General features: G+C 39.5%; 1 protein-coding gene across 1 annotated transcript; it reads left to right on the top strand.

The window, feature by feature from the left end:
- The first annotated feature begins 86 nt into the window (after nucleotides 1-86).
- Nucleotides 87-27643, top strand: ccdc173 (coiled-coil domain containing 173). The gene is made up of 9 exons (XM_039757583.1): nucleotides 87-258; nucleotides 4977-5188; nucleotides 8413-8586; nucleotides 9743-9948; nucleotides 13020-13176; nucleotides 16275-16414; nucleotides 21785-21977; nucleotides 25078-25242; nucleotides 25428-27643. Exons 1-9 carry the CDS (start codon nucleotides 198-200, stop codon nucleotides 25779-25781), a joined length of 1662 nt encoding a protein of 553 aa, XP_039613517.1. The 5' UTR covers nucleotides 87-197; the 3' UTR covers nucleotides 25782-27643.

The raw sequence follows: 27643 nt of genomic DNA, 5'->3' as shown, positions 1-27643 counted from the left end.
TGCCGATTTGCCGGGTATGTCTTCTCGCGTGACTGTATGTTGCTAAGTTACAGTTTTCCCGCGGTTACTAAGCGACCGAGGACGCAACTCCGAAGTTGACTGAAGGAGGTTGCGGGAAGTTTGTCACCTTTCTTCGTAAAATGAAAAAATAAAGTACCTCTTATTGTATATATTTAAAAAGAGGAGGCTCTGAATAAATGGCAGCAGTCGAAGTGGTACAGTACGGACGACGAAAGGGGAGAAGTAGAGAAAGCACACGTAAGTTTAAGCGTGGCGACGTTTTCTACTCGTAATTAATTATATGTGGACAGAACTAACTAACTAGCGGCCCGAAGAGATAGATCGAATTCACAAGGCTTCTCTTTGTCTGCTTTTCCCCTGGTGCTTACGTTTTCTCTCAAATATTGCATTTTAACTTAGAATTGTCCTGTATGAGTGAGTAGTGGTGTCTAGTGTGCACCTACACTCCGGTGTTTTCCTGGGTTGTATGGTTCCTGTCGCTGCTTGACAAAGAATTATTTCATTCCGTGAAGGTTTTTTTTTTTTTTAATGGAGTTGGTTCAATGGCCTTTGAAAAGGTTCCTAATACTGTATGTGGACAAAACCTAATTTATATGTAGTAGGCTATCTGGTAAGATACAACAGATCAGGATTACCTGAACTGAATCTGTGCGCAGAGTAATTTTAAGATCACGAAGGAATTTTTATATCACAAATCTGTTATCACCTTTTCATGACAATTTATGGGGCATATTATGGATCTAAATAAATAAAAGTTCTTCTTGGAACCATCATGTGGGTGGTTCTTTTAGCAACCAAAAATGGTTCCCCTAAGGTATCGGTCTGAAGAACCATTTTGGCACCTTTATTTTTAAGAGTGTATCAGTTAGCTCAGTGCTGCTTTTATACTTGCGAGGCTCCAAGCTAATGAGGCTACTCCAACCAGAGTGTGTTGCGTATACGCAATGCTGTAAGGATAAGCTTCAGTTTGCCTCATGACCAGAAATTGGATCAGGTGAATTTGAGAATGACTGGGTGGCTCAGGAGTGCTGGTTAGAAGGTTCATCCTTATGGTTACTAGGAAACGTGTCTGTTCTTTGTAGCGGGTCTTGTTCATGTAGATGTGTGCATGATTCCACCTACTGGCTAGTAATGGAATGGCATGGCCAGACAAGAGCCACTTGATATCTTGCACCCAATGCTCTCAGGATAGGCACCAGTTCCTCTGGATCTTGAACTAATTAAGAGAATAAGAAAATGATGGTGAGAATATCTTGCTATTAGAAAAATAACAGATTTCAGTAATGTGAGCAGAAGGTGTAGGTTATATGTAAGTCAGACATTGTCCAACACGTTATATCCTAACACAGGGTCACAGGAGTCTGCTGGAGCCAATACCAGTCAAGACAGGGTGCAAGGCAGGAACAAACCCCGGATAGGGCGCCAGCCCACTGCAGGGCACACACACACCAATCACACACTAGGGACAATTTAGGATCGCCAATGCACCTAACCTGCATGTCTTTGGACTGTGGGAGGAAACCGGAGCACTCGGAGGAACCCACACGGACACGGGGAGAACATGCAAACTCCACGCAGGGAGGACCTGGGAACTGAACCCAGGTCTCTTTACCATGAGGCAGCAGCACTACCACTGTGCCACCGTAGGTTATATGGCCATATTTTAATTCTTTAGAGTAGGGATCAACAACTTCTTCTGGCTGCTCCCGTTACATGAGTGGAAAATTATGTTAAATTTTTGTAAATGAATCATTTATTTTCTAAGTGTGTAGCTTGAGTGAAAAGTGATGTATCTTTAGAAAGCAGACAGACTACAGCCAGGAAATAATTACCATATTAGATGTGGCTATCAGTGCACACAGAGTGATAAATTTGCAGTAAACTTGGTGTCAGCTCATATCTTGTTATTACTGAAGTAACGATGATTCACAAGTTGATGTGTCAATGCCAATGTCTTATGCTGATATTCAGATGTCGCACTGCCTATGTTGGACAAAGCGTGCCAATAGTAGGGATACTTAAACTTCCTACGCATGTTGTTAATTATTTATGGTGGCATGGGTAAAATGTGTTTAATTTTTTCGTAACCATGCTGGATTTGTGTAGGCCCATTACTTTACCACACAGTAATTGGATTTGCATTGAAAGAGTTGATTTAACATTTAGAAATACTTGTTGATGTAGGTGATGGAAAAGGTAATTGTTGGTTGTACCTTACAATTACTGATAAAACATTTTTTGCATCCTTTTTAGTGGATAAATTGATGGTACTTAAAATGCTGCAAAAAATACTGAAGGAAAAGTTAACAGGAAAAATAAGGCATTTACACATAAATCTAGTGTTATGGGACAGCATATCATCATAATACTTGTAGCTTTCCATAATGTGTAATGCCACTTTTAAAAAAAATAAAGCAACAACATTTCCTGCTGGACATTTATGAAAAAGAAAAAGAAAAAAAACCCTAGTGATTTCATTTAAAAACAGGGCAGTGTGTGCGTGTGTTCATAAGATTTAATGTTCTTGAAACTGTTCTATACATCTGTATAAATATCATGTGATGAACAAGTCCTGCATTATGCACACTTCCAAGTGCAAGCACAAACATTTTGGATTAAACACTTGCCATCAAGAAGCACCTGATGAATTATATTATTTAAATTTTCACTTTAATTTCATAATTGAATACCCGTAGGTAATTACATTCCATCAAGTTGTGCCACAGAATTACAGTATAAGATCTCATTTCCACAGCATGGTGGCGCAGTGGGTAGCGCTGCTGCCTCAGTTTGGAGACCCGGGTTCGATTCCCGGGTCCTTCCCTGCGTGGCGTTTGCATCTTCTCCCCGTGTCTGAGTAGGCTTCCTCTGGGTGTGCCAGTTTCCTCCCACAGTCCAAAGACATGCATGTTAGGTGCATTGGTGATCCCAAATTGTCCCTAGTGTGTGCTTGGTGAGAGGGTGTGTTGTGTGTGTGTGCGCCCTGCGGTGTTCCTGCCTTGTGCTGGCCCCCCACCCCCCGTGTGATAATGTAGTTAGGATATAGCAGGTTGGATAATGGATGGATCTCATTTCCTTCTGCACGGTTTGGTAAGGATGCACATCTTTCTCTCGCCGGTGGCCATGCACACACAGCACTGTTTGGTGTTCCTGCTTACCCTGACTATATTGTGACCACAATGGGGTACCAAAGAGCTCCAAATCACAGACATAGCAATACACCACATGTTGGTGTGATAAAGAATATTTATTGACACAAGCTTAGGCCTCCTGTCCTGGTAAATAAACCATGCTCCTCCCTGGCCGGGATGCTTGTTCTTATCCTACAATCTCTGCCACAGATCTGTTCTTAGCATAAATAGTTAATATGCAAAGAGAAATGTGTGTTCAGATTGGAACTGATGGTTGGTTGCTACTTAGTGGTCTGGAAAAAGGATCAGTGCCACGGTTTCCAAAATTCTTTAAACCAAAGCCCCTAAAAAGTTATAGCATCTGGTCATTACAACTAACATATCAACACAATGCTGTGAAGCGGCAGATGATCTTGGATCTTAGTTACTGCTAACAGTAGTCACCCATCATGATTTCAGATAATAGTAGACCTATTAAAGTGAATTGTTAACTAGAACAGACTATTAATCCATTCAGGTTCATATGTGATGAAATGTCACAGCATAGCTCCAGATCAGGGTTTCTCAACCATTTTTCTTGACGTGCCATCTCACCATCCTGTTAAGACACTCTTTGTCACGACAATCTTTTTGTCTTGGCACAAACTTCTCGAGCAGTCTCGATTTTTGCATCAGTTGGATCAATGAGGTGGGAAGCATTATGGAGCCATTACCTTGAACCCCATGAGAATGGTGGGAGAGTTCAAAATGGCTTGGGGTTTGGATATGGATGAGGAGAGCAAGGTCAGCTGAGTGAGACCTTAGTGTAGTCTCGCAGCAGAAGCACCGTTTGACAGACTGGTGAGACTGAATCAAAGCTGACCATAAAGACTCGGGTTTGGACACTGTGTGATCGATGGTCCTTCTAAGGTTCAATACTCCCTGAACAGCCCCAATTTATTTGTTTGTTTCTTCACCTACTGCATAAGGTTGAGAATTGCAGCTCTAATATCTAACGGTGTAGTACAACAATTACAGAAATTTTAGGTTTACATTTATTTAAAAATCATACTTTCTTTAAAACTGGAATTTTTTGCTTCAAGACCATCAACCTTGCCAGGAAAGCCACGGCTCTCCAAGTGCAGAGTAGGTTAAAAAAAGTGCTGCATAAATGTCATTAATTAATTCATTCATTAATCCTTGTGATTATTAAACTCTCCTCTCTGATGCTGTAGCATTAGAACTGTGGCCCCCATACCTCCCTGAACACACAACTGAATTAAAAAGCCTCAATTTATATGCAAGTAAAAACTGAACTATAATAGCAACTGGAAATAAACAGCTCTTGCTAAAGTTTAGATCAAATCTGAACCAAAATGTAAAGACAGTAACTGGCCTGTGGCACTTGTGAGACAGCGGTGAAACAATGCAAGTCCCACATTTTACCAGAAAGTTCTACAAGTACTTGTTCTACAGTAAGATTGCATGGAGCGGTCAAGTGTGAAACTGGTTATTTTGGATAAGAAAAAAGGTTTATGTATAATAAATGTAATTTAAAATGACACAAATTAAAAGTTGGACTAAATAGCAGCAATGCCTCATGAGTAATAGTGTTTTTTCAGCATCCAAAGACTAAATATAAAAATCTGAGCAGCGCATGAATACTGTTCATTGAACTGTGTACAGTTTTCTGAATTTCTTCTTGTGTCCTTTAGTAGACTAATTAATGACAAGTATAACATTTGCTAGCGTGTGCGATATATGCTGAATCTTTTAACAACTATTATGTTACAAAACCTATTCTGAACATGCATTTCAAACACCTTTCCACATTTTCTTTTTCAGCAACACAAATGCTGACCCAGCAACATGTACCTGTTGACTTTCACGATCTTCAACAGGTCACCATTCTACCAAAAGCTGAATGGCAAAGGATTCAGGAGAACATCAACAAAGTTAACAGGGAGGCTGAATGGTTACAACAAGTAAGGTGTGAAAAGGAAAGTCTGCATGAACGTTCTAAGGAAGTTGTTAAAAACTGGTCAAATACCATTGCTGTAAGTGTTTCATTTTCTATTTACCATATATTTAAAATATGCCATTTAATGGGATTCAGGGTCACAGTGGACCAGAGCCTATGCTGACAGAATTTGGGCACAAGTCAGGAAACAGCACTGAACGTCGGGACATCAGTTATTTGCAGGGCCCACCCAAGGGTCAGGTTAGAATTACTCATCAACCTAACCTGCACATCAGTGGTGATGTCGTGTACCTGGAAGAAAAATGACAAAGACACAGGGAGAACATACAGGCTCCACACTGACAAAATCCACAGGGTGGCAGCATTACCCTACTCCACCACCATATTGCTTATTAAAAGTTTATTTGAATTTACCCTTGTATTACCCAGTGACAAATATTAAATATTTAAAAACTGATTGAATTTTATGCTTCTATCTATTGTTGGTGTCCCACATTTTGGTTAAAAATAATTCAGCTTTTTTTCTTTGTTGTAAAGCAAAACAAATTCTGGTCCATGTATATCTGGGATATCCTTAGATGCCCCTTTCTTTTTCTCCCAGTCCCAGAGAAGTGTTACAATGATTGTCAACAATAAAGCAGTGCTTTATGGTCCAAAGTGTGTGTGTGTGAATGTATTCTGCATTAGACTGGCACCAGTCTATATTTGGTTCTAGCCTATCATCAGCCTCAACTAGGCTAAAATGCTTCATTAATAAAAGATTATAAATTAACTTACAAATTTCTCATAATTCAGTTCAGGTCTGTGAGAAAGTCTGGTCCATTCAGAAATGAAACCAGGATGGGAGTTTGACGTCCAGTATCCCAAGCCTTAATCACTACACCAGACTGAAAGAGTTTAACCTGTTTTTTTTTTTTTCTTTCTTACTTACTGCTCTTCATTCAGTGAATGAATGCTACTAGGATTTTATTCAGCACTTCTACAAAGCAGTGAACACCCAATCCCATAATATTGTCAAACTAATTCAGTTCTGGGCCAAACGGAATTTATTTTGGGGCCATTCGCAGCATAAATTCTGCCAAATAACGAAAAGCTAATTCTGAAATAGCCAGAGAAAAAAGGTAATTAGATAGGATAACTCAGACAGAGAGAACATTATGGATCCTTAGGGAGATAAACAGTACATTTGCTCTGGCAGCAACACTGTACATCAAGTGTTAGTATAAACTGGTACACAACTACATGGCCAGCAGTTATACTCACAGTATACCCAGTGTACATTTAAAGCTTAAATTAAATGTACTAAATGTAGCTAAAGAAGCATTTTCCCAGTGCCATTGTGTTCATTATAACTGAAGAGGTAAAGAGGGGCATTTTGTTAGGAGACATTATTCAGCTTCTTAGCTGTGGTCAAAAAAGAACCCTAATAGAATTCCTTGGCACACAATTGTGCAGACAGCAGATGATTAAAGTTGCTAAAGGAAAAAGTGTTATGGAGAAAATAAGTAAGAATTAGTCACAATTGTCAGCTGGAAGCCCAGGAGTTGCATTGTGCCTTTGTGGACCTGGAGAAAGCAAATGACAGGGTGCCTCAAGAGGAGCTGTGGTATTGTATGAGGAAGTTGGGAGTGGCAGAGAAGTATGCAAGAGTTGTACAGGATATGTACGAGGGAAGTGTGACAGTGGTGAGGTCTGCGGTAGGAGTGACAGATGCATTCAAGTTGGAGGTGGGATTACATCAGGGATCGGCTCTGAGCCCTTTCTTATTTGTAGTGGTGATGGACAGGTTGACAGATGAGATTAGACAGGAGTCCCCGTGGACTATGATTTTTACTGAGGACATTGTGATCTGTAGGGAGCAGGTTGAGGAGACCCTGTAGAAGTGGAGATATGCTCTAGTGAGGAGAGGAATGAAGATCAGCAGGAACACCAAGACAGAATACATGTGTGTGAATGAGAGGGAGGTTAGTGGAATGGTGAGGATGCAGGGAGTAGAGTTGGTGAAGGTGGGCAAGTTTAAATACTTAGGATCAACAATTCAGAGTAACAGGGATTGTGGAAGAGAGATGAAAGAGTAAAGGCAGGGTGAAGAGTGTCAGGAGTGATTTGTGATAGACGGGTATCAGCAAGAAGGAAAGGGAAAGTCTACAGGACGGTAGTGAGACCAGCTATGTTAAATGGGTTGGAGACGGTGGCACTGACCAGAAAGCAGGAGACAGAGCTGGAGGTGGCAGAGTTAAAGATGTTAAGATTTGCATTGGGTGTGATGAGGATGGACAGGATTAGAAATGAGGACATTAGAGGTAGAGCTCAAGTTGGACAGTTGGGAGACAAAGTCCGAGAGGCGAGATTGCACTGGTTTGGACTTGAGCAGAGATGAAATGCTTTGGGAGAAGGATGTAAAGGATAGAGCTGCCAGGCAAGAGGAAAAGAGGAAGGCCTAAGAGAAGGTTTATGGATGTGGTGACAGAGGACATGCAGGTAGTGGGCATAACAGAGCAAGATGCAGAAGAAAGGACGATATGGAAGATGATGATCCGCTGTGGCAACCCCTAACAGGAACAGCCGAAAGAAGAGTCACGATTGTCGGTAACTTTGCCGTCATTTCATTTTCCGCAGCAATCTCCAGCAAGTTCAGGGTTGGTCATGCATTTCATTTGGCCTTCATGAGCAGGTGCCCCCCCCCCCCCCCCCCACAACCCCATAGTAGGCCACAACATAGCATAGTACATGCACCACTCTGGAATAGGTAAATATCCTCTGCAGTTCGTCTTAAAAAAAAAAAAAAAAAACACCTCAAAATGACGAGCCCACTCTGGATTTTTTGCACTGCAGGCTCCAGATATTATAAAGGAGGATATAAATTAAGATTACAACACTAAATATAAGTGCTGCTAGTCTAAGTCATTGATTAACAAGACACACATGCTAAAAGGAAAGTTGAACTGAAGTACTCATTTTAATAAGGAATCTATTAATGGAACATAACAACATGTGTCTTAAGAAGGTGGCACAGTGGTTAGCACTGCTACTTCATGCATCCATTGTTCTGGATTTTGTCCATGTTGATTTTGCACATTCTCCTCACGTGTCTTCCTCCCATATCAGAGAACATGTATAATTTGTGTAAATTAGGCTGTGTGGTTGCGAATGAGTGGGTACTATCCTGGTGCCCAGTGGTGCTGGGACTGGTTTTGGTCATAGTGTGGCATCATGTATTAAGAAATGATATGATGAAGCATTCTTTGTATTTCAAATGTAATAAGACCATCTGTAATGGTAATACCTTTATGAACTCAGGGTCAAAGACAAAAGAAACTTGAAGAAAAAAGAATATGGGAAGAGCAGGAAGAGGAAGAGAGAAGGAAACTAGATTTAGAGGAAGCTCAGCTTAAGGCTGCCAAGAGGAAAGAAGCCATTGAACAAGCAAAAACACTCCAGTACTACCAGACCGACAGAGTCAAAGGATTCCACGTATGCTTCCTCATTTTTTTCCACATTCTTTTACAGTCTTCTCAGTTCATATATTGTGATATTTTTGTGCCAAGCGCATTTATTTAAAACAATATTATGAGGTATGGCAAGGTGTATAAACATTGTAGAGGGATGTATTTCTTACTGTTGATTAATATGTATTCAAAATGATTCATGAACACATAAAAGTAGTATTAGATTTTATTAAGCATGAGCACTGTAAGAATTAAAGTGGAAAGGCATAGGCCTGTTATTTTGTATGTAGCTGAAAATGCTACAAACCATCAATATATTATGGACTGAAGGTCAAGTGTGTGCACTGAAGGATGAGGAGGGTAAATTCCACTCCTCCAGGTAAGAGATAGGAACTTGAGGTTGTAAATATTGCTGGTGACACCTGGAGCAATACTAGGTGGGATTAGGCCCTGTCAAGCATATGTGATGTATGGGAAAGATGCTCCACCCAGTGAGAGCTAGGAAATATTGGTGGAACCAGATGGAGGCAGAATAGCGGAGAATGCAATGATAGGGAGTCAGATTACAGAGACAAAGGAGATAAGAATTGTAATAAATGTATGGTTTGCCCATCCTTGGTTGCTCATTTCACTTGACTCGAGCCTGTGTATGCATCAGGCTATAAAAGCCCTATCCTGCTGCCTTCCTGAGAAAGGTCAGGGTGCCGTTATCTCTGCCACAACATATCAATTTGTCCAGTTAGGAAGCATAGGCGATTTTGAATCAACTTCACCAGATTTGGTGCAAATGAAAGTGACAATGGGTGCCCTGGGGAGACAACAGAAAGACACCCCTCAAAAAGGGAATGGTTTTGCAGGTGGTGGCCACAGACATTGCTCTCTCCTTACCCTTCCTGTCTGATTCTTTTGTACTTTTACATTTTGCTAGTGTCCTTCTCACTACTAGCATGAGGTGGTACCTTCAGCCCATTCAGGTTGCACAGATAGCCTAGCTCCTCCAGGATGGCTCCATACAGTATGTGCTGTCACAAGAAGGTCTCATGAGCATGGTGGAGATACCAGGAGACTGGCTATTACAACCCTTTTCTGATTATAATATTTTACAATTGCTGATTTGTCTTTTAAATTCTATTTTGAAAATGTATCATTTTAAAAAATGATTTTGAACAAAACTTTTTCAGAGTGCCCTTTTGCTTTCTGAAGTTATCAAGGAAAGAGACGCTCAGGTTGAGCTGAAACAGAAGAAACTAAATGCCATGAAAAATATAGACAGTGATATTCTTGGTCGGATGCAGCGAGAACGTGAGGAAGCGATATATGAAGATCAGCAGAAGGCACTGAAACGCTTCCTTGATCAAAAGGCTACTTCTGAAGCACAGATGGAACAGTATGTACTTGATAATGTGTGTACTTCATCATTGGCTATACAGCTAAATGCATTAACTTTTAAACTTTGCCTAGCATCTTTTTTTTTTTTTAAACAATATTTCTGTAATTTCACTAAACGTAATTAAACGTTCCACATACACTCATTGGTCACTCTGTGGGGTCCTCCTGCTTGTTAACATAAATAGCCCACTCCTGCAAACATTCAGTCATATGCCTGCATCTTAATACATTACCTGTGTCGGCAGACATGGCCAAGAGGCTTAGTGATTATTCAACCAAACACAACAATGGGCAATACCTGTGATCTAAGTAGTGGTGACCATCATCTGGATATTGTTGTCAGCCATGGGGATTCCAACTCCACTCCGGGAATTTTCTTGCAATACGAGCAAGAACAGTTAACAGAGGATGAGATAAAGAAAATCATTCAGTAAGTGACAGTTCTGTTAATAGCACAGTAAAACAACCTAAGTTAGCAAAAAGGCCACTAAAACTCCAATAACGGCCCTTTTCAGAGCCCGTATTTATCAAGAAAACTATCCTGACCGACTCAAAAATCTCAGAGTGATGCAAATTTGGCCCTACTCTTAAAAATAGGAGTTGAAAGCATTTGATCACTTTTCCTGATTTAGGAAACTACTCCTAATGTTACTCTTGCTTTGTGCATTGGCTTTGAAAATCAGTTTTAGTTGATTTTCTGGTTACTTTTGACAACATTCCTGCCTTGTCCATTTACACTTTAACCCATTCTTTCAATTTTCTTGTTAATAACCTGCTGTTTCTCCCTTCATAATGCACCATGTGCAAAGCACTCGTTATTTCTCAAGCTGGTTCCTCAGAGTTGATGGTGACTTCAGTTTACTTTGATGACTTGTATGGTTCTTAGATCTCAGTTCAACAGAGAGCCTTTAGGAGGACGTGTAACAAGAGTTTAAGAGGATAAATGAGCAGCCAAAAAAAAAAAAACACAAAACTTATATGGCAGGTGCTAGGTGATGCTAGCGAGTTGGAATGGACTGAAACGTCCAAGAAATGTTTCGTGCAGCCTGCTGAATCCATGCCTAGCAGAATCTGGCATAAGGGATTCCTACACAGTATTAATGTTGTGGCCATCTAGAGCATTTAATATTGTCATAATCTATAAAATATTTGTAAGCAACTGAATAATGCTACAGTATCTCAAGAACCAGGGTAAGTAAGCTTAACATCATTAAATGTATTTTTTATATTTTTGTATTTTACTGGGTTCTAAAGGCTCACTTCTCTTTTGTAATTAAGGACATTTTTTTAAATATAACGGTTACGTTGCTCATTTTAGAATTTCAATATGCATAGACAGGGGAGTTTATTGTCTTGGTCCAAATAGTACATTTAGTGAATATACAGTGCATCCGACAAATATTCACAGCGCATCACTTTTTCCACATTTTGTTATGTTACAGCCTTATTCCAAAATGGATTAAATTCATTTTTTTCCTCAGAATTCTACACACAACACCCCATAATGACAACGTGAAAAAAGGTTACTTGAGGTTTTTGCAAATTTATTAAAAATAAAAAAATTGAGAAATCACATGTACATAAGTATTCACAGCCTTTGCCATGAAGCTCCAAATTGAGCTCAGGTGCATCCTGTTCCCCCTGATCATCCTTGAGATGTTTCTGCAGCTTCATTGGAGTCCACCTGTGGTAAATTCAGTTGATTGGACATGATTTGGAAAGGCACACACCTGTCTATAGAAGGTCCCACAGTTGACAGTTCATGTAAGAGCACAAACCAAGCATGAAGTCAAAGGAATTGTCTGTAGACCGAGACAGGATTGTCTCGAGGCACAAATCTGGGGACGGTTACAGAAAAATTTCTGTTGCTTTCAAGGTCCCAATGAGCACAGTGGCCTCCATCATCTGTAAGTGGAAGAAGTTCACAACCACCAGGACTCTTCCTAGAGCTGGCCGGCCATCTAAACTGAGCGATCGGGGGAGAAGGGCCTTAGTCAGGGAGGTGACCAAGAACCCGATGGTCACTCTGTCAGAGCTCCAGAGGTCCTCTGTGGAGAGAGGAGAACCTTCCAGAAGGACAACCATCTCAGCAGCAATCCACCAATCAGGTCTGTATGGTAGAGTGGCCAGTCGGAAGACACTCCTTAGTAAAAGGCACATAGCAGCCCACCTGGAGTTTGCCAAAAGGCACCTGAAGGACTCTCAGACCATGAGAAACAAATGTCTGATGAGACAAAGATTTAACCCTTTGGTGTGAATGCCAAGCGTCACATTTTGAGGAAACCAGGCACCGCTCATCACCAGGCCAATACCATTCCTACAGTGAAGTGTGGTGGTGGCAGCATCATGCTGTTGGGATGTTTTTCAGCGGCAGGAACTGGGAGACTAGTCAGGATAAAGGGATGAAAACCTGCTCCAGAGCGCTCTTGACCTCAGATTGGGGTGACGGTAGCGCTCTTGACCTCGGATTGGGGTGACGGTTCATCTTTCAGCAAGACAACGACCCTAAGCACACAGCCAAGATATCAAAGGAGTGGCTTCAGGACAACTCTGTGAATGTCCTTGAGTGGCCCAGCCAGAGCCCAGACTTGAGTCCGATTGAACATCTCTGGAGAGATCTTAAAATGGCTGTGCACCGACACTTCCCATCCAACCTGATGGAGCTTGAGAGGTGCTGCAAAGAGGAATGGGCAAAACTGGCCAAGGATAGATGTGCCAAGCTTGTGGCATCATATTCAAAAAGACTTGAGGCTGTAATTGCTGCCAGAGGTGCATTGACAAAGTATTGAGCAAAGGCTGTGAACTTATGTACATGTGATTTCTCATTTTTTAAAATTTTAATAAATTTGCAAAAACCTCAAGTAAACTTTTTTCATGTTGTCATTATGGGGTGTTGTGTGTAGAATTCTGAGGAAAAAAATGAATTTAATCCATTTTGGAATAAGGCTGTAACATAACAAAATGTGGAAAAAGTGATGCGCTGTGAATACTTTCCGGATGCACTGTACTGAAGGCATTTGTTTTTATCTTACAAATATATAATCAATAATGGAAACCTGATTTTCACAGGATAAAAGCTAAACAGCAAGCAAAAGAAAAAGATACATTAGAAGATCAAAAGGAAGCAGAAGCCATTAAGTTGCAGACAAGGCTATATGAGTGGGAACAAAGCAAATTAAAACAGCTGAAGGATGAAGAGAAGAAGCAATTAATGGAATCTCATAAGGTGAGTACCTGATATGTAATTAAGCACATTTCATATTTAGAGGCATGCATATCACATATAGACAAATAGTAGCACAGTGGGAAGTAAGCACTACTACTGATAGCACCAGCGCAGTTGTCATTGACTTTGACTCCAGGTACTCCAGTTGAATACTCCCATTCCTAAGCACATACAGAAATGGTCAACTGGCACCTCTAAATTGGTCACATTGGGGTGTGTGTGGGCCGTACCATAGCCTTGAGCACAGTAATGCCACAATAGGCTGCAGCCCCCTTATGATTCTGAATCAGAATAAGCTTGAGAATGTTAGGTTGTCATCCACCCAAAGCTAAGCCTGGTTCAGCCCAGTCACTACTCGGATGGGAGGCCATCTAGGAAAAACTTGGGTTGATGCTGGAAAAGGTGTTAGTGAGGCCAGCAGGGGGCGCTTACCCTGTGATCTGAATGTGGATCCCAATGCCCCAGTGCAGTGACACCATGCTGAAAATATGGTGCTGTACCTCAAAAAAGACGTAAAACTAAGGTCCTCACTCTCCGTGGTCATTAAGGATCTGTCATTTTTCCTGATGTCTTGACTAAAATTGCCCATTCTGCCCACTAATCATCTTGTCTGTCTCCAATTTTTTCTCTCATTCCTTCATCACCTAATAACTAATGCGTGGCATCAGATTATCCAGGTGGATACTACACATTGGTGGTGGAGGAACTGGTTCTCCTCGGTCTGTGTAAAGCACTTTGAGTAGCAAGAAAAGCACTATATAAATGTAATTTTTATTGTTATTATTAATGAACATGTGGTAGTCCTTGATGTAGAGATTGGAGATGACATATTAATTTAATTGGCAGGCTGCTGTACTTGGAGCTGGCTTATAATGTAAATATGTCTTTACAATCAATATATTAATAGATTGAGCAATCCAGTTTCCCTGTTGTAACCTTTAGGAAGAGCAAAGACTTGTTCTTAAAAAGGAAAAAACAAAAAGATGAGGAGATAAACAAAGCCAAGTGTCTAAGGCAATTGAGTGTCTCCAAAACATGAAGGGAAGAGTTTAATTACCAGAAAGGAAAATCTGAAACGCTAGTCATAAAGTACCAGAACAAAAGTCAATGTAACAAGCTAACAAGAGTCTCTAACAATGAAAAGAAGCTTGCACAAAGATTCGTTTTCAATAATACGGTACATAAATAAGGGTCCAAACAGCACCATGCTGCGATCTTTCATACCCTTTGGCAAAGATGATGTCACGACTCCTGTAGTGTGGCTCACATGACTGGCAGAGGCTATGGCAACTTTAAACAAAATGCTTGCACCTGGGACCAAAAATATAACAGAATGATGATGCAATAGCATCAAAACAATACCTGCAAATATTCAGATTTAAAAATATACCCCAAACCTTTTGACAATGTACATAATGCATACTGAAGATTCCTTTGGCATCGAGGTTAGGGCTTTGGATTTCAAACCTTGAGGTTGTTAGTTCAGATCCAGCTGTAATCACTGAGTGGACACGAGTGAAACACCTCACTTTCCTGTGCTCCAATTGGAAGAAAATGTAACCAATTCTATTTTAGATGTTGGGAGTCATCTTGGGTAAAAGCACCAGAGCCCAGTAGTGGCAATAATTTCTTATTCAAGCTAAAATTGTTCCTTCATTGTCAGAGTGACTGGTCAATATATACTGTACAAAAATAATAACCCCACTGAAAAAAGGAAAAACAGTTTCACTTGTGCATTTATTTATTTTTGGATGTGTAGTGTGTCTATGAGAGAAAAACCCCATCAGCTAAGGGTTGCACTTACGAAAGGGTTGGTCATTCCAGCGCAGTCAGAGGTTCCTAGTGAAATGCAGAAACACTCAACTGTTTTATGGAATGTAGAAAATGGCTAACCATGTTTTTCCTTTTCAGTCTGAATATGACTTTGTTCTAAGCAGAAACCTAGGAGGGTTGCAGTTCGTTATTATAAACCAAAAAGTATAAAGACAACATAGAGAAAATGCTAAAGTCATTTCTGTTATTCACATGTAGTGCAAATTTGCAAATCTTAATATATAAAATTCTTTTCGCGTTTGAAACGGAAATTACATATGACCACAGAACATATTATAATACACTACATGCGTATGACTGGAAACAGCGTAACTACCACTTACATTTCATATGAAAATACAGTGTAGGTACCTGGAACTAATCAGCGCTTACATTTTATATGAAAAGAGCACAAGGCCAATCCACTTAAAGTTGTAGGAATCAATTTAGAAAATCCATGCTTCTCCCACTGTCAGTTATATGTAGCGCGTTCTCGGGTGGGTACACCAAAATGTATACATTTATGCACCTAATGGGCAAACAAAAAATTTACTTTACCTGAAAGCTCTGCAGTAGTACTTAATGTATCTTTACTTCTTAAATGTTCATGTTTTACTGTTTAATAATTTATACGCTTCAAATTCTTTTATCAAAATGTTTTGCTGTTTAATAATTGATATTATATGCAATGTGCTTCATATATATATATATATATATATATATATATATATATATATATATATATATATATATATATATTACTTCATATTCTCATATAATGATTTTAATAATGTTTATATTGATTTCTATGTTTTTGTAAATGCTCTTTATTTGTTGAAAAATAAAATTGGTAATTAACAAACTTATTTTATAAATACTGTATATTATTTTTTTCCCTTGCACTCAGTGAGTGAAGCCACTGGGTAATCAGCTAGTATACAGTAAAAATACAGAGGGCAGCTGCTACGTGCTTATGTAACCAGTGGTGAGCATTGCCAGGTTAAGATAGTGAGAGACAGAGAGAGACGAGGCACAGGAAAGAGAACCAGACCTGCAAACGGATGATGGAGATCATCTTTAGCTGAGAGATCAGGAGATCATCTTTAGCTGAGCAGCGACACAGGTTTGCATCTCACCACTGCTTAGAAGGAGAGTAAGAACCATCGCCCTAAGCGATTCCTCGCTGGTGACTACTTGTCAAATCATTGTTAGTGAACATGATGTTGTATGACTGCATTATATTATTGAATAAAACAAAAACTTACTTTCACATTTAAATACAACAGGAGCACATATCAAACAAGGAGCTTATGAAAGCAATTGAGAAACAGAAACAAGATGAAGAACAAAAAATGATTCAACTTTTTTCAGAAGCAAAACAAAAGATGACAAAATTGAGAAAAGAAAAAGAAGCTGAACTATTCAGGTTCGTATTTTTTTTTATGATGTTTCTGTTTTTTTCCATACACTGTAGACACTGATTGAGTCAGAAATCACACCAAGGACACCAGATATACAAAGCAGCTGTAACAAGAACACAGGAACACAGTTGGAAACTCGAAGGCAGTTTGGGCACAAATGTTTTAACATTTTTCTTTACAGACAGAACCATAGACACAATGAATGAATTACCAAGTGTTGTGGTGAACAGCAGGACTTTAAGGACCTTCAGATCTCAATTGGATATTATTTTAGACTATAAGCTTGTTGGAATGAGTGGCTTGTTCTCATCACAGCTGCTCAAATGTGTTAATTACAACCACCACCATGTTACACAAAACTTCTTATCTTAAATAAGTCTGCAATTAAACAGCAGATGCCATAAGGATACTCACTCAGTTTCTGTCCATTCATTCTGGTGAGATTCATGGTGCAACTGACCTCCAGCAGCAGTTTCTAACTGCTGAAGAATTACTGGGGCCTCCGAGTGCAGCAAGAAGATAAAAATATCTCTGATGTGTTTGGTGTCTACACCTTCATCTACACCCAGGAGGCCGTGCCTTAAAACACTTCTGTAGGAGAGGCCCAGAGGAGACTTCTAACTAAATGCCCAAACCACCACAATTAGCTGATTTCACTCCATTGGAGTAGCTGTAGGTGTTATGCTCCAACGTTCTACACTAGTTACAAAGACTAGGCACAGGACCTTGCAGAAGAACCTAGTGCCAGCTCTCTATACCCTCAATTTCATATCACTACCCAGACCACATAGCCTTAGTCAAGGACTGAGATGCAGATTGACCATTTAATTTTAATCTGAAAACTTTGCTCTTACTTTAGCATCACAGTCAGAGGCGGATTTAGGTTTTTAGGGAGATGCGGCCAACGGTCTAGGGCAGCACAGTGTGGCATGGGGCACCACAACCAAACATCGATCCTGGGGACCCCCGTCGCTGCAGGTTTTTGTTACAATTTCTGTTTTTAATTGAACTCCTGGGCTAATTAAGTGAACTGATATTTCCCAAGTTCTGTGTTTAAGGAACAATATATTAATTAGAAAACTTAAAAAAAAAAAAAATTTAAATGTACCAAGCAGTTATATAGGAATAATGTATTTTTTTCTTTTTAACAGTATTTTATACTTGATTTTCATTCTACTTTTCTAGGTGTTCTAATTGTTTAATTAATCCATTATTTACTAATTAGTGGGTCTGCAGCCTTTGATTATTCAGTGTTGTTTGCCTGGGTGTCTGCTCTGCTCGTTTTAAGTTGTCGTTATTAAGATACAATGAAGGGGGAAAAACTGCACAGAGAAAAGGCAAAGTATAATGAAATCAACAAAAGAGAGTTAAGCATTTAAATCTATAACAAAAGCTGAAATATTTATAAATGTCTTATAAATGTAAAAATCATGCTGCTATGCTTTTTTAAATGTTGAATAAAAGAAAAAAAAAATACCAGCTAATTAAATGAGATCAGTGCTATAAGATGTTCTCACTGATTAGGAATCTGGTTTGAACAAAAACGTGCAGCCACAGGGGGTCACAGGACCGACGTTGAGAACCCCTGACCTAAATAGAATGAGTAAAGTTATGGGGCTTATGCTTTCCATAAAGTCTGCTATATTAACACAGAGATCACTGTATATGTAACTGAAGGGGTTTGCTCCACCTTGGATAGTTTAAGGCCGGGTTTATACTTCACGCGACGTATGCTGCAGAGGATGCTCCCGCTACACAAGCGTTGTACTGTTTATACTTGCGTGCGTACTTTACGTAAGTCTGGAGGAATCCACCAGGTGGCAGTGTGAGGTATCATCACGGTGAGAACAGGTTTGGATTCGCTGTGTTGTGAACTGTCTGGAACACCCATTAAATTCTGATGACACCTTACCGCAATATTTCTATAAGGATGTTTAATGATTAAATCCATCAATCCAGGGATTTGTCCATTTCAGCTAGCATTGGGCACGAGGCAGAAACAATCCCTGGACGAGGCATCAGCTCATCGCAAGGTAAATACAAGCACTCACATACACTGGCGTCATTTTAGTGTCATCGAATCTGCATATCTTTGGAAGGAAACCCAGCAGGAAAACATGCAAACTCCAAGTAGGGAACACCAGTGCCGTGATTCCCTGCGAGACAGCAGCGCTTATGCTCTGCCACCATGTCACCCCCATGTGTGTAATTATTAACATTGTTCATTATTTAAACAAAATTACCGATTTATCTGTAAAATGTAACATACATACTTTAATGCATCATGAAAGTGATAAAGTATAAATCAAAGGATTCTAAATGTGCAGAGAGTTGGAATATCATACATTTAATGTATCATCTCATTACGATCGGGAATATGCAATGCTTGAATATAAAAGCACCACGAATGCATCTACAGTATATGTCGGCATTTTGCTTCACCACATTGAACCATTCATCAAAACACCAATCTTGTAAGATCCGCAAAACGGCTTTCTGTCACATGTAGATAGTAACTCTGATGTCACTTTCCAACTTTTAGCACACTGTGCCCCCCAACTTTTTACTGGTACTGCAACTTGCACACCCTTCACCTTAATTTCTGAGGACCTGCTCAGAGGATGCATCAAATGAACACTGGGAATACGTGGCAGCCATGATGCGGGCGCATACGCGTTCTGAGCGTGAAGTATAAACGAGCCCTTAGTCTAATAGTACAGACTGCCCATTATGGAAACTAAGGGTAGTCATGCACTCCACGGGGCCCAGAGCTCCAAGTGGACTTTGACCGACACTGATCACAGTCCAGTACAACATTTGCAAAACTTTTGCAGCAGTGATTCGTTTGTCAGGCTCATAACCATCTATCTTCACCTTGACTCATTAACATAATCTCTTACATTTTACGCTTGGGATGGCCATTCAACCCATACCTGAAAAGAACAAAGCATTTTTTTTTTTTTTTACTTCTCATCCTAACCACATTACACTCGTTACAAACTGTTCCAGTGCATGTTGGAGATCACCACCTGATGACAGCAATGAGGACAGTTTCACTCAAAGTTCTCAGGTCCTCCAACTGGATACTGTCTGAGTCTCAAATGGACTCTGATAGTCCATCTGTGAGAATCCTACTTAAGTGAGGAGACAAGATGTCCTCTACCCTGGTGAAGTGCTTTTGCCCATTTTAAACAATCTCTTAATGACATTACACATGCAAACAACTCTCCTCAAATATGGAGTCTAACTGGTATGCAGCAGTAGCTCTATAAGCCCATGTACTCTACTTGTAATGCTTTTTATAATTCACATTTCATGTCAACAAAGCATGTGTAATAAAAGTTGATGGTTGCAGATCCCCATGACCCCTCTAACAGCTCTTCAAGAATAATAAATGAATAATCCCCTGTTCTATAGCCAGAATGGAATGTACACTGTTTCTCCCAATTGTGAGGTTCAGCGATCTGGTAGAGTTTTAGGTTTGAACGCAGCAGCATGAGTAACAAGCAAACAGTAATTATGAAAATATTCTACTTTAAATAACAAAGGGAAGACACAATTTGTTAATTAAGTATTTCCTCTGGCCAGTAACAATCGTGGCTTAGAATTTGAGTGGCTGACCAGTTTATAACTTAGCTTTTTACCTATTTCGTTTGAAACTTTTATAAAATAATTTTTTTCCAGCACTTTTAAGTTTGTATTATCTTTATATATAATACGCTACCGTGGCTGTTCATTTGTCTGTCCAGAATTTTAAAATCACCTGTACCTCCTAAACCATTTGACCTATCGAACTGAAATTTGGTACACATATATTACATGACCTCTACTGTCCACTTTCAGGGTGATGATTGACCTCCAAGGTTATTCCTCTTTTTATTTTATTGTAGAATCAACTCTCGGCAGTGGTCAGCAGGGCGGCCGTACAGTGCATGCGTATGGGCGCCGTTCTCATTCCCTACCATTTTCGCCGTCACTTCCCCTACCTCTTCATATCTTAAATCATTCTTGAGGCAGATTGAAGACTTAAGTGTCAGCTTAAGTGAAAAATTAAAGAAAACAAACTAAGCAATTGCAACACAAACACCGACTTAAATTAGTTTGAACTCAAAAAGATGCCGACGAAAGAAGAGAAGAAGTGGGCAGCTAGGGTGGAGAAAAGAAGAGTTGCTCAGGAAGCAGCAAACGCATCAACCTCTGAGCAAATGAATACTACACGTACAGAGAAAGAGGTTGAAAACTATAAATGCTTAAGTGTATTCACTACACGTTTATTGTGCATTGTGCCGTTACTGGTCTTATATTTGTCAGGCCCTTTTAGCCTTTTTCTGTTCCTTATTGCATTCCTTTTGCCTTTCACTTGTATCAAACACCATTTCAAATCAAGCATACTCACATACTACTCCAGACAATTTAAAATGAGATTTCTTAGCTTCACAATGTCCCGAGAGACCAATACTACCATATCACATTCCTAGTTGCATGTGAAATGTTTTATTTTCCCCCCAGAAATTTCCAATTCTGCAAGACATCATTTGTGTAGTGTGTAGCGGCCAAATGCAATTTTTTTTACTAAAATAAAACTTAAAATGCTAAGGCTTTCAAACACTTGCAAAGGAAATATTAAAATTGGCCAACACTCCCTTCACCAAGCTACTGTATATTTTAGACTATCAAACTGTCAAAAACTGGGATCATGGTTGTATAAAAAGTCCATGGCTGTGGTGCCCTGCTGCCTCAATGATCCATTACTCCAAGTTCAAACTTGTCTGTGAGAAGTGTGTGTCTACACAAGCTTTCCTCTAACATCTTCAAAGAGGTTCATGTTTATAGGATAAATGGGGATTTTAAATTGCATAATACAGATATAAATACAAATGAGCTTAAATAATTAACATGGTGGCACAGTGGGATAATGCTGCCACTCCATGAATTTTGTACGTTCTTCCTGTGTTTGTGCAAGTTCCCCAATTTCCCAAAGGTAAGCCACATTAACAGAGATGTGCAGGTTGTTTAAGTGATTCCAAACTTATCCAATGGTGGGCAGTGTGATAGACTGGCACCCCATTCAGGTTTGGTTCTCATCTTGTGCTCAATGCTTCTACTATAGGCCACAGTGACGCAGGATAGCATCAAGCAGATTTAAAAATGCTTGATATAACATTTTTCATTTTAGAAAAAAATCTCATTTTTGAAATGCACACTTTATTCAACCAAAATACGAGTCCGAGCCTGTAAAACTATGTATTCTGTTTTTCTAATGTCATTTTCATCTCCATTTAGAGGATGATGAATCTGAAATGTGCATGTTTTGTTTTGTATATAAATGTTAAATCTCAGAATACAAACTGCAAATGTTTTCCGTTTGTCTGCAGGGAAAAGCAGGAACAACAAGATCAAATGACTGACCTCCTAGCGGCACAAATCCAGCAGAAGCAATTCAATGATGATGAGATAATTGCAAAAGCAGTGGCAGAACAAAAAGAGAAATTTGAAAAGGAAGTAAAAGAAAAGGAAGCAAAGAGGACAGAAGAGCTGAAACTGATTTCTGAGCACCGATACAGAACGGTATTTCTAAAAATTATCAGTCACGTTTAAAGAATAAAAAAAAAGGTCTAGTAGGAAGGATACAATTTGTACCTAATGTTCATGAGTGCAACATTCCTAAATTTCTTTCAATGTATTTTCCTTATTTGTTCTTTTTATAGACAGGTACACTCATTGTCCTGATAATGCAGAAATAGGCTACAGCAATTCATAAAAATAGAATAAGCAAACTCAGAAGTTGGATGGTAGTTATACTGCATATTATGTGGAAGCGATGGTACAGACGAAGAAGATCAAAACTCATGGACGGTCTGGTTATAGGAGGCTATGAGACCCTCAAGCCTCACCGATATCAGGTTATCTGTCTGTGACAGAAGTGATATCAGGATTGTTGGAGATGTGAAAAGGGTTTTTCTTGTAGTTGTCCAGTTTATGCAAGAAGCAACTGGCCTGTTTCTAACATTTTTCATCATAAAAATAGGCATTAAAAAAAAAAAGACATGGCATGGCAATAACAAACGAAGCAAGCGAAATGCTCAAGCACACACACACACACACAGATTGGGTAGAAACATTTTTACATACTTTTCCTTAATGTATTATGTCTTACAAAGTAAAACAATGCAGTGCAGAGTGTTCATCCATAATGGCAGCACTGGACACAAGTCAAGAACGAACATCAACCTCTCACTAAGTTTACTCATTAGTACAGAAACAATTTAGAAACTGTCAGTTAACTCAATACTTCAGGTTCTGGGAGGAAAACCTAGAAAGAACTCCACACAAGTAGGTCACAGTCTGAACGCAGGACAGCATTAAACACTGTGCCACCCCTGAGGACATTCCCACCTAACAGCACCTGTTGGACCACAGTTCGTTTCCTTGCCTAACTTTCCTACCACAAGCCAAACGCTTTGTAAAAAGCAGACTCAAAATTCTCAACTGGGCTGCTCCAAGCATACTCTTTAATGCTGAGCCTGCACTGATTCCTGCTTTGGGTATGTGCTGGCACCTGTGCAACCCTCAACTGGAAAAATTTGGCACAAAAAAATGAACAAAAACATCAGCGGGTAAGATTTTTATACAAATGGAACAAGAAAAAAAAATTTTTTTCAACAGGGAATGCGTCTATACAAGGATTCAGTATTTAAAGAACTAACGTTACTGGAAACCAGCAGAGTTAACGGGAAACTCCCATTAATTTTAATAAAAAAAAAAAAAAAAAGAAACTTTAGTAGCAAATCACATAAACACAAAATACTTGAAAAAGGGACACAAAAGGGCTATCAAAAATCTTTTAGCCTCTTGACTAATTCCACTGACCAACACATCCTTAGACTGAAAATTTGTTCTCTATGATACTTCTGTTTTAAAGCCTTTAAACTCATGTTTAAACATTAAATTATGCTACATGAATTTCATAGGAAGGAAAACAGAAGGAAATATGATGTTTACAAACCCAACATTTTAATATTTTCTAGAGCCACCATTGGCTGTGTGTCTTTTGGGCTAAGTTCCAGCGTTACATGCTGTTCCGAGTGACTTGCTGGTCATTCTTCCAGGTTGTTCAGGTTAATCCAACGACACTTGGTCATTGCATTTTTTAAACAGCACCAGAGATTCCCACTCCGACTGAGAACTGGGCTATTGTCAGCCATTCACCTTTTTATTCCTGAGCCACTCCAAGGTTACTTTGGCTTTGTGTATGGGATCTTTGTCCAGCTGAAAAATAAATTTGCATCCAGACTTCATTTTCCTGGCATACTCAGTTTCTCATGCAGTATTTTTCACTATCCATTACTTCTTGTTTTGACCCGATGTCCAGTCACCAGGGATGAAAAGTAGCCCCTTAGGCATAATGCTATCACCACCATACTTCAATGCACGTATGGTGCTTTTAAAGGGTGTGAACAGTGCTGCATTTGTGCCACACATTATTGAACCTTGGCCAAAAATGTCTCATCTGACCATTAAAACCTTACTCACATCACAACCGGGTATTTCTCATAGTTTTAGGCACACTCTCCACGTGCTTTCACATGGTTCCTTTGAGCAAGGGCTTCTTTCATGTCACCTTCCCATGGAGGCCAATGTTACACAGTGCTCTTGCTATAGCTGACTGGAGCACCTTTACCAGAGTCAGCTCTGTACTCTGCAGGTCCTCCAAAGGGTTTTGTTTGCTTTTCCCTGTAGCTTCTCCCTCATAAGCCTCCTCCTCGTTTGTGCAGAGTTTTGAGCAGCGACCTTTTCTAAGGTGTGTCTGTGAGGTTTGTTGTAGCGTCCTCTTTCTGATAACTGAATCAGTAGGGCACACACTGGGACATCTAAACACTGCACCCTTTTCCCAATTTATTTTTTGTATTACTTTATCAGACTTCCTTGGAACGTTGTTTAGTCTTCATTTTTACAGCTTTCCCTCAGACTCACCACTGATCTAATAACTGTGGGGTTTTGTATTAGAAAATGCGCCAGCAGTTTGAAGGATCCACTGGTCAAGGCCATATGGAGGGCTATTTTGTCTTTGGTAGGCTATTGTTTTTCCATCTGTGGAAGGTCAGTACTTTAACACAGAGACTGACTACTTTAAATACAGAGAAACCATGCATAAACATTGTATTTAATTTTAAATTTCAGTACTTTAAAATAAAAAAAACTCACGGAAAAGAAAACAATTTCAGTGAAGTACTATATTACTAACCAACAAATCCTACAAATGGTTAAGAGTCTGAATGCATTAGGAAAGAATCCTCCCCCAATGGAGGCCTTTATATTGAAGTAGAAGGAAACATTTAATGAAAGGTCAGCCATTTTCTAACTTGTAAACAAATGTTGGGCATTAACACACTGGCTTGAAATTCTGGCCTGGCATTTCCTTAACAGTCTTCAAATTCTCCACGTCCTCAAGGATTTGCTTCCACATACAAGACAAACGTGCACAAAGGCAAGTCAGAATTGGACTCATCCAGGTGAGCGTGCCCTTTGTTGGGTGGGCTTCCCCATTCTGGCTATGTTCCTGTCTTATGTGAAATGCTATTTGGGGAGGCTGCCGTTCCTGATGATCCTAAAAGTACAAGGTAGTCTCAAAAAATTGAGATTGAAAATGCTGAAACTCTGTTTTTAGGTTAAAGAAAAAGAAGAAAAGAAAAAGCAGGAAAAGCTGCAGGCTCTGGAGGCTCTCTACACAAAGAAAGAATCAGACAGAGAATTTTTATCCAAGCAGTGGGAAAAGGAGCATAAAGTTAAAATGGAAAACAAAAACCTTCAGGATGTTTTAATCCATCAAATGGTAAGCCATTCAAGAAATGACATTTAATTTAAAAATACTGGCCCAAAAAGTGGGTTTTAACTATGTATTTCAAAGAGCTTTAATGAAATGCACACTTAGTTCTACCTAAATATTTAGGTTATATAAGCCATATATACTTCAGTCCTAAATACCCAGTTCATAGATTTTACAATTAATACTTTCAGGCAGAAAAGCAGGAACAATCTCGGCGTCAAAGAGTACAACAGCTGGAGTACGACAAGCAAAACGCAGCTCTCAACATCGCTGAAGAGAAACAGTTCCAAGAGTACGCAAATGAAATGATCGAGGCCTCCAAAAGGGCTGAAAGAAACGTGTATGCCCTTCATAAAGCAGCCAGAGGCGGCATTGGTGGTGGCCTTGGCCCAGTGGTCGGAGGACTGAGACCGAGTTACCTAACCCAAGACAATGTTGGAGTCCAGCTCCCAAATTATAATCGCACCAGTACACAAGACATTAAACTGCTCCATGACACTGGAAACATACAGCAATCTAAAAAAAGACTGGGCTTCACTTGGTAATTAAATCGGGGGGCCTTTATTTTATATATGGCACATTTTGCCAGTTATATGTATCTCAAGGTGCTACAAGTTGTATATGTTAAACTTAATTCCTATTTTTCTATACCTGCATTCAGGCAAGTTATGAGACTCGTTCTGGGTCCTAGAGAATGAAACAGTACAGATAAGCTGGCATCGTTTTAATGTTATATTATGCCATTTATACTCGACTCAGTCTCCAATACCTTATTTGTACCTTAAATGATTCATTCAGGTTAAAGCTATAAGTCAGTACAGCATGCTTTACAGATACAGAATAACATTCTACTAGTGAAACACACAATCCTAAAACAAAATGCAAAGAACTTGCACTTGATTTTGAAGTGAAAATTTTGATTATCAATAGGCTTGTCGGGAAAAGGCTTCAACTATAAATAAGCTTTTCTGCCCTCCAGTAACGGGCCCACTAGGTTTCCGTCACTTCAGTTTTTTTCAACTTCCAAGACATGTCAGGTCATAAGCTTTCGATTCAGACCAAGATCAAGGTTTTGGCCCCATTGTCATGCGATTACTCACAAACCAGATATTAACAATTTATATTCCTATACAGATAGATATTAATTGAACTTGTGTAATGGTAGATTATGTATCCTGCTTAGAGCCTTACAGAGTTTTAGCTCAAACAGACAAAAAATTGTGTTTTAACAGTCCAGTGCCGCAGCCTCAGCTTTACATGACCTTCAAATTACAATCCGGCCTGGAGTTCTACAGCAGACACCCAGTTCTTAAACATGACTTATTCATAGGGTCAATATTGTCACATATTGTCATTTTTTACATTCATATAGCACTTTTCTCAGTACTCAAAGCGCTTTACATAGTGAGCGGGTAGCCACTCCAAACACCACCTATGTGCACCATCCACCTGGAGGATGAGACTGCAGCCATTTTTGCTCTAGAACACTCATCGTACATTAACTATTAGGTGGTGAAGTGGTGAGGGACAAAGCCAATTGGAGACAGGGATCTTTTATGGCCACAGGGAGTAAGGACCTCAGTTTTACATGTCATCTGCACAGGGATCCACATTCAGACCACCGTGTAAGTGCCCCCCCCCAAGCCGGCCTCACCAATACCTGTTCCAGCCACAACCTCAGAACCCAAGCTCTTCCTGGTTGATCTCCCATCTATGTGCCGGCTGAGCCTGAACATGCTTGGTTTCAGATGGATGACCACTTCTGAAGTGCTGGTGGCATGGCTACAAAATATAATGAAATTCATACTAGCAAGAGCTAATCAACACGTAATGCGTCACAACGATTAAAAAGTACAACTACCTTACCATGAGACTTCGGTCTTCCATATCTGAACAAAATCTAACTACTATCAGTTTGATCAGTAAACACTGCTGACTCTCCAACATGAAGTGCTGTAGTTCAATAAAAAATAGAAATGCAGAACGTAATTACGCAATAATATCCTGGATAAATAAATACGTTTAAGTGAATTAGACTGAATAAATTAATCAGGTAACTCAAAATCGTTTCTAAGGTTGATAAGTGTCACTTAATAAAAAGGCCATTCCCAAAAATACTTAATATCACCATAACATAAAACAAATACTTTAATGCTAAAGTAAATATAATTTAAAAAAATAAATAATGAAAGTAGTTAGGCAAATTGCGAAGCTAAGAAATTAAATTGAAATGACCTTCACATTGGACAGAATGAAACGAAACTGTACAGGAAGTGGTGCGTCTCCCTAGTGGTCCCTTACGGTGTCAAACTTGCCGGAAGTAATCACTGAATATAAAAAGACTAATGGGAGCTCTTTGTTACTCAGCAATAATAAATAAATGAATTAAAAGCAGTTTCAACACAGA

The sequence above is a fragment of the Polypterus senegalus genome, chromosome 6 (genome assembly GCF_016835505.1).
Source record: "Polypterus senegalus isolate Bchr_013 chromosome 6, ASM1683550v1, whole genome shotgun sequence".
Taxonomy (NCBI): Eukaryota; Metazoa; Chordata; class Cladistia; order Polypteriformes; family Polypteridae; genus Polypterus; species Polypterus senegalus.
Note: the sequence above shows the minus strand (reverse complement) of the source record. Positions and strands in the feature narration are given on the sequence as shown.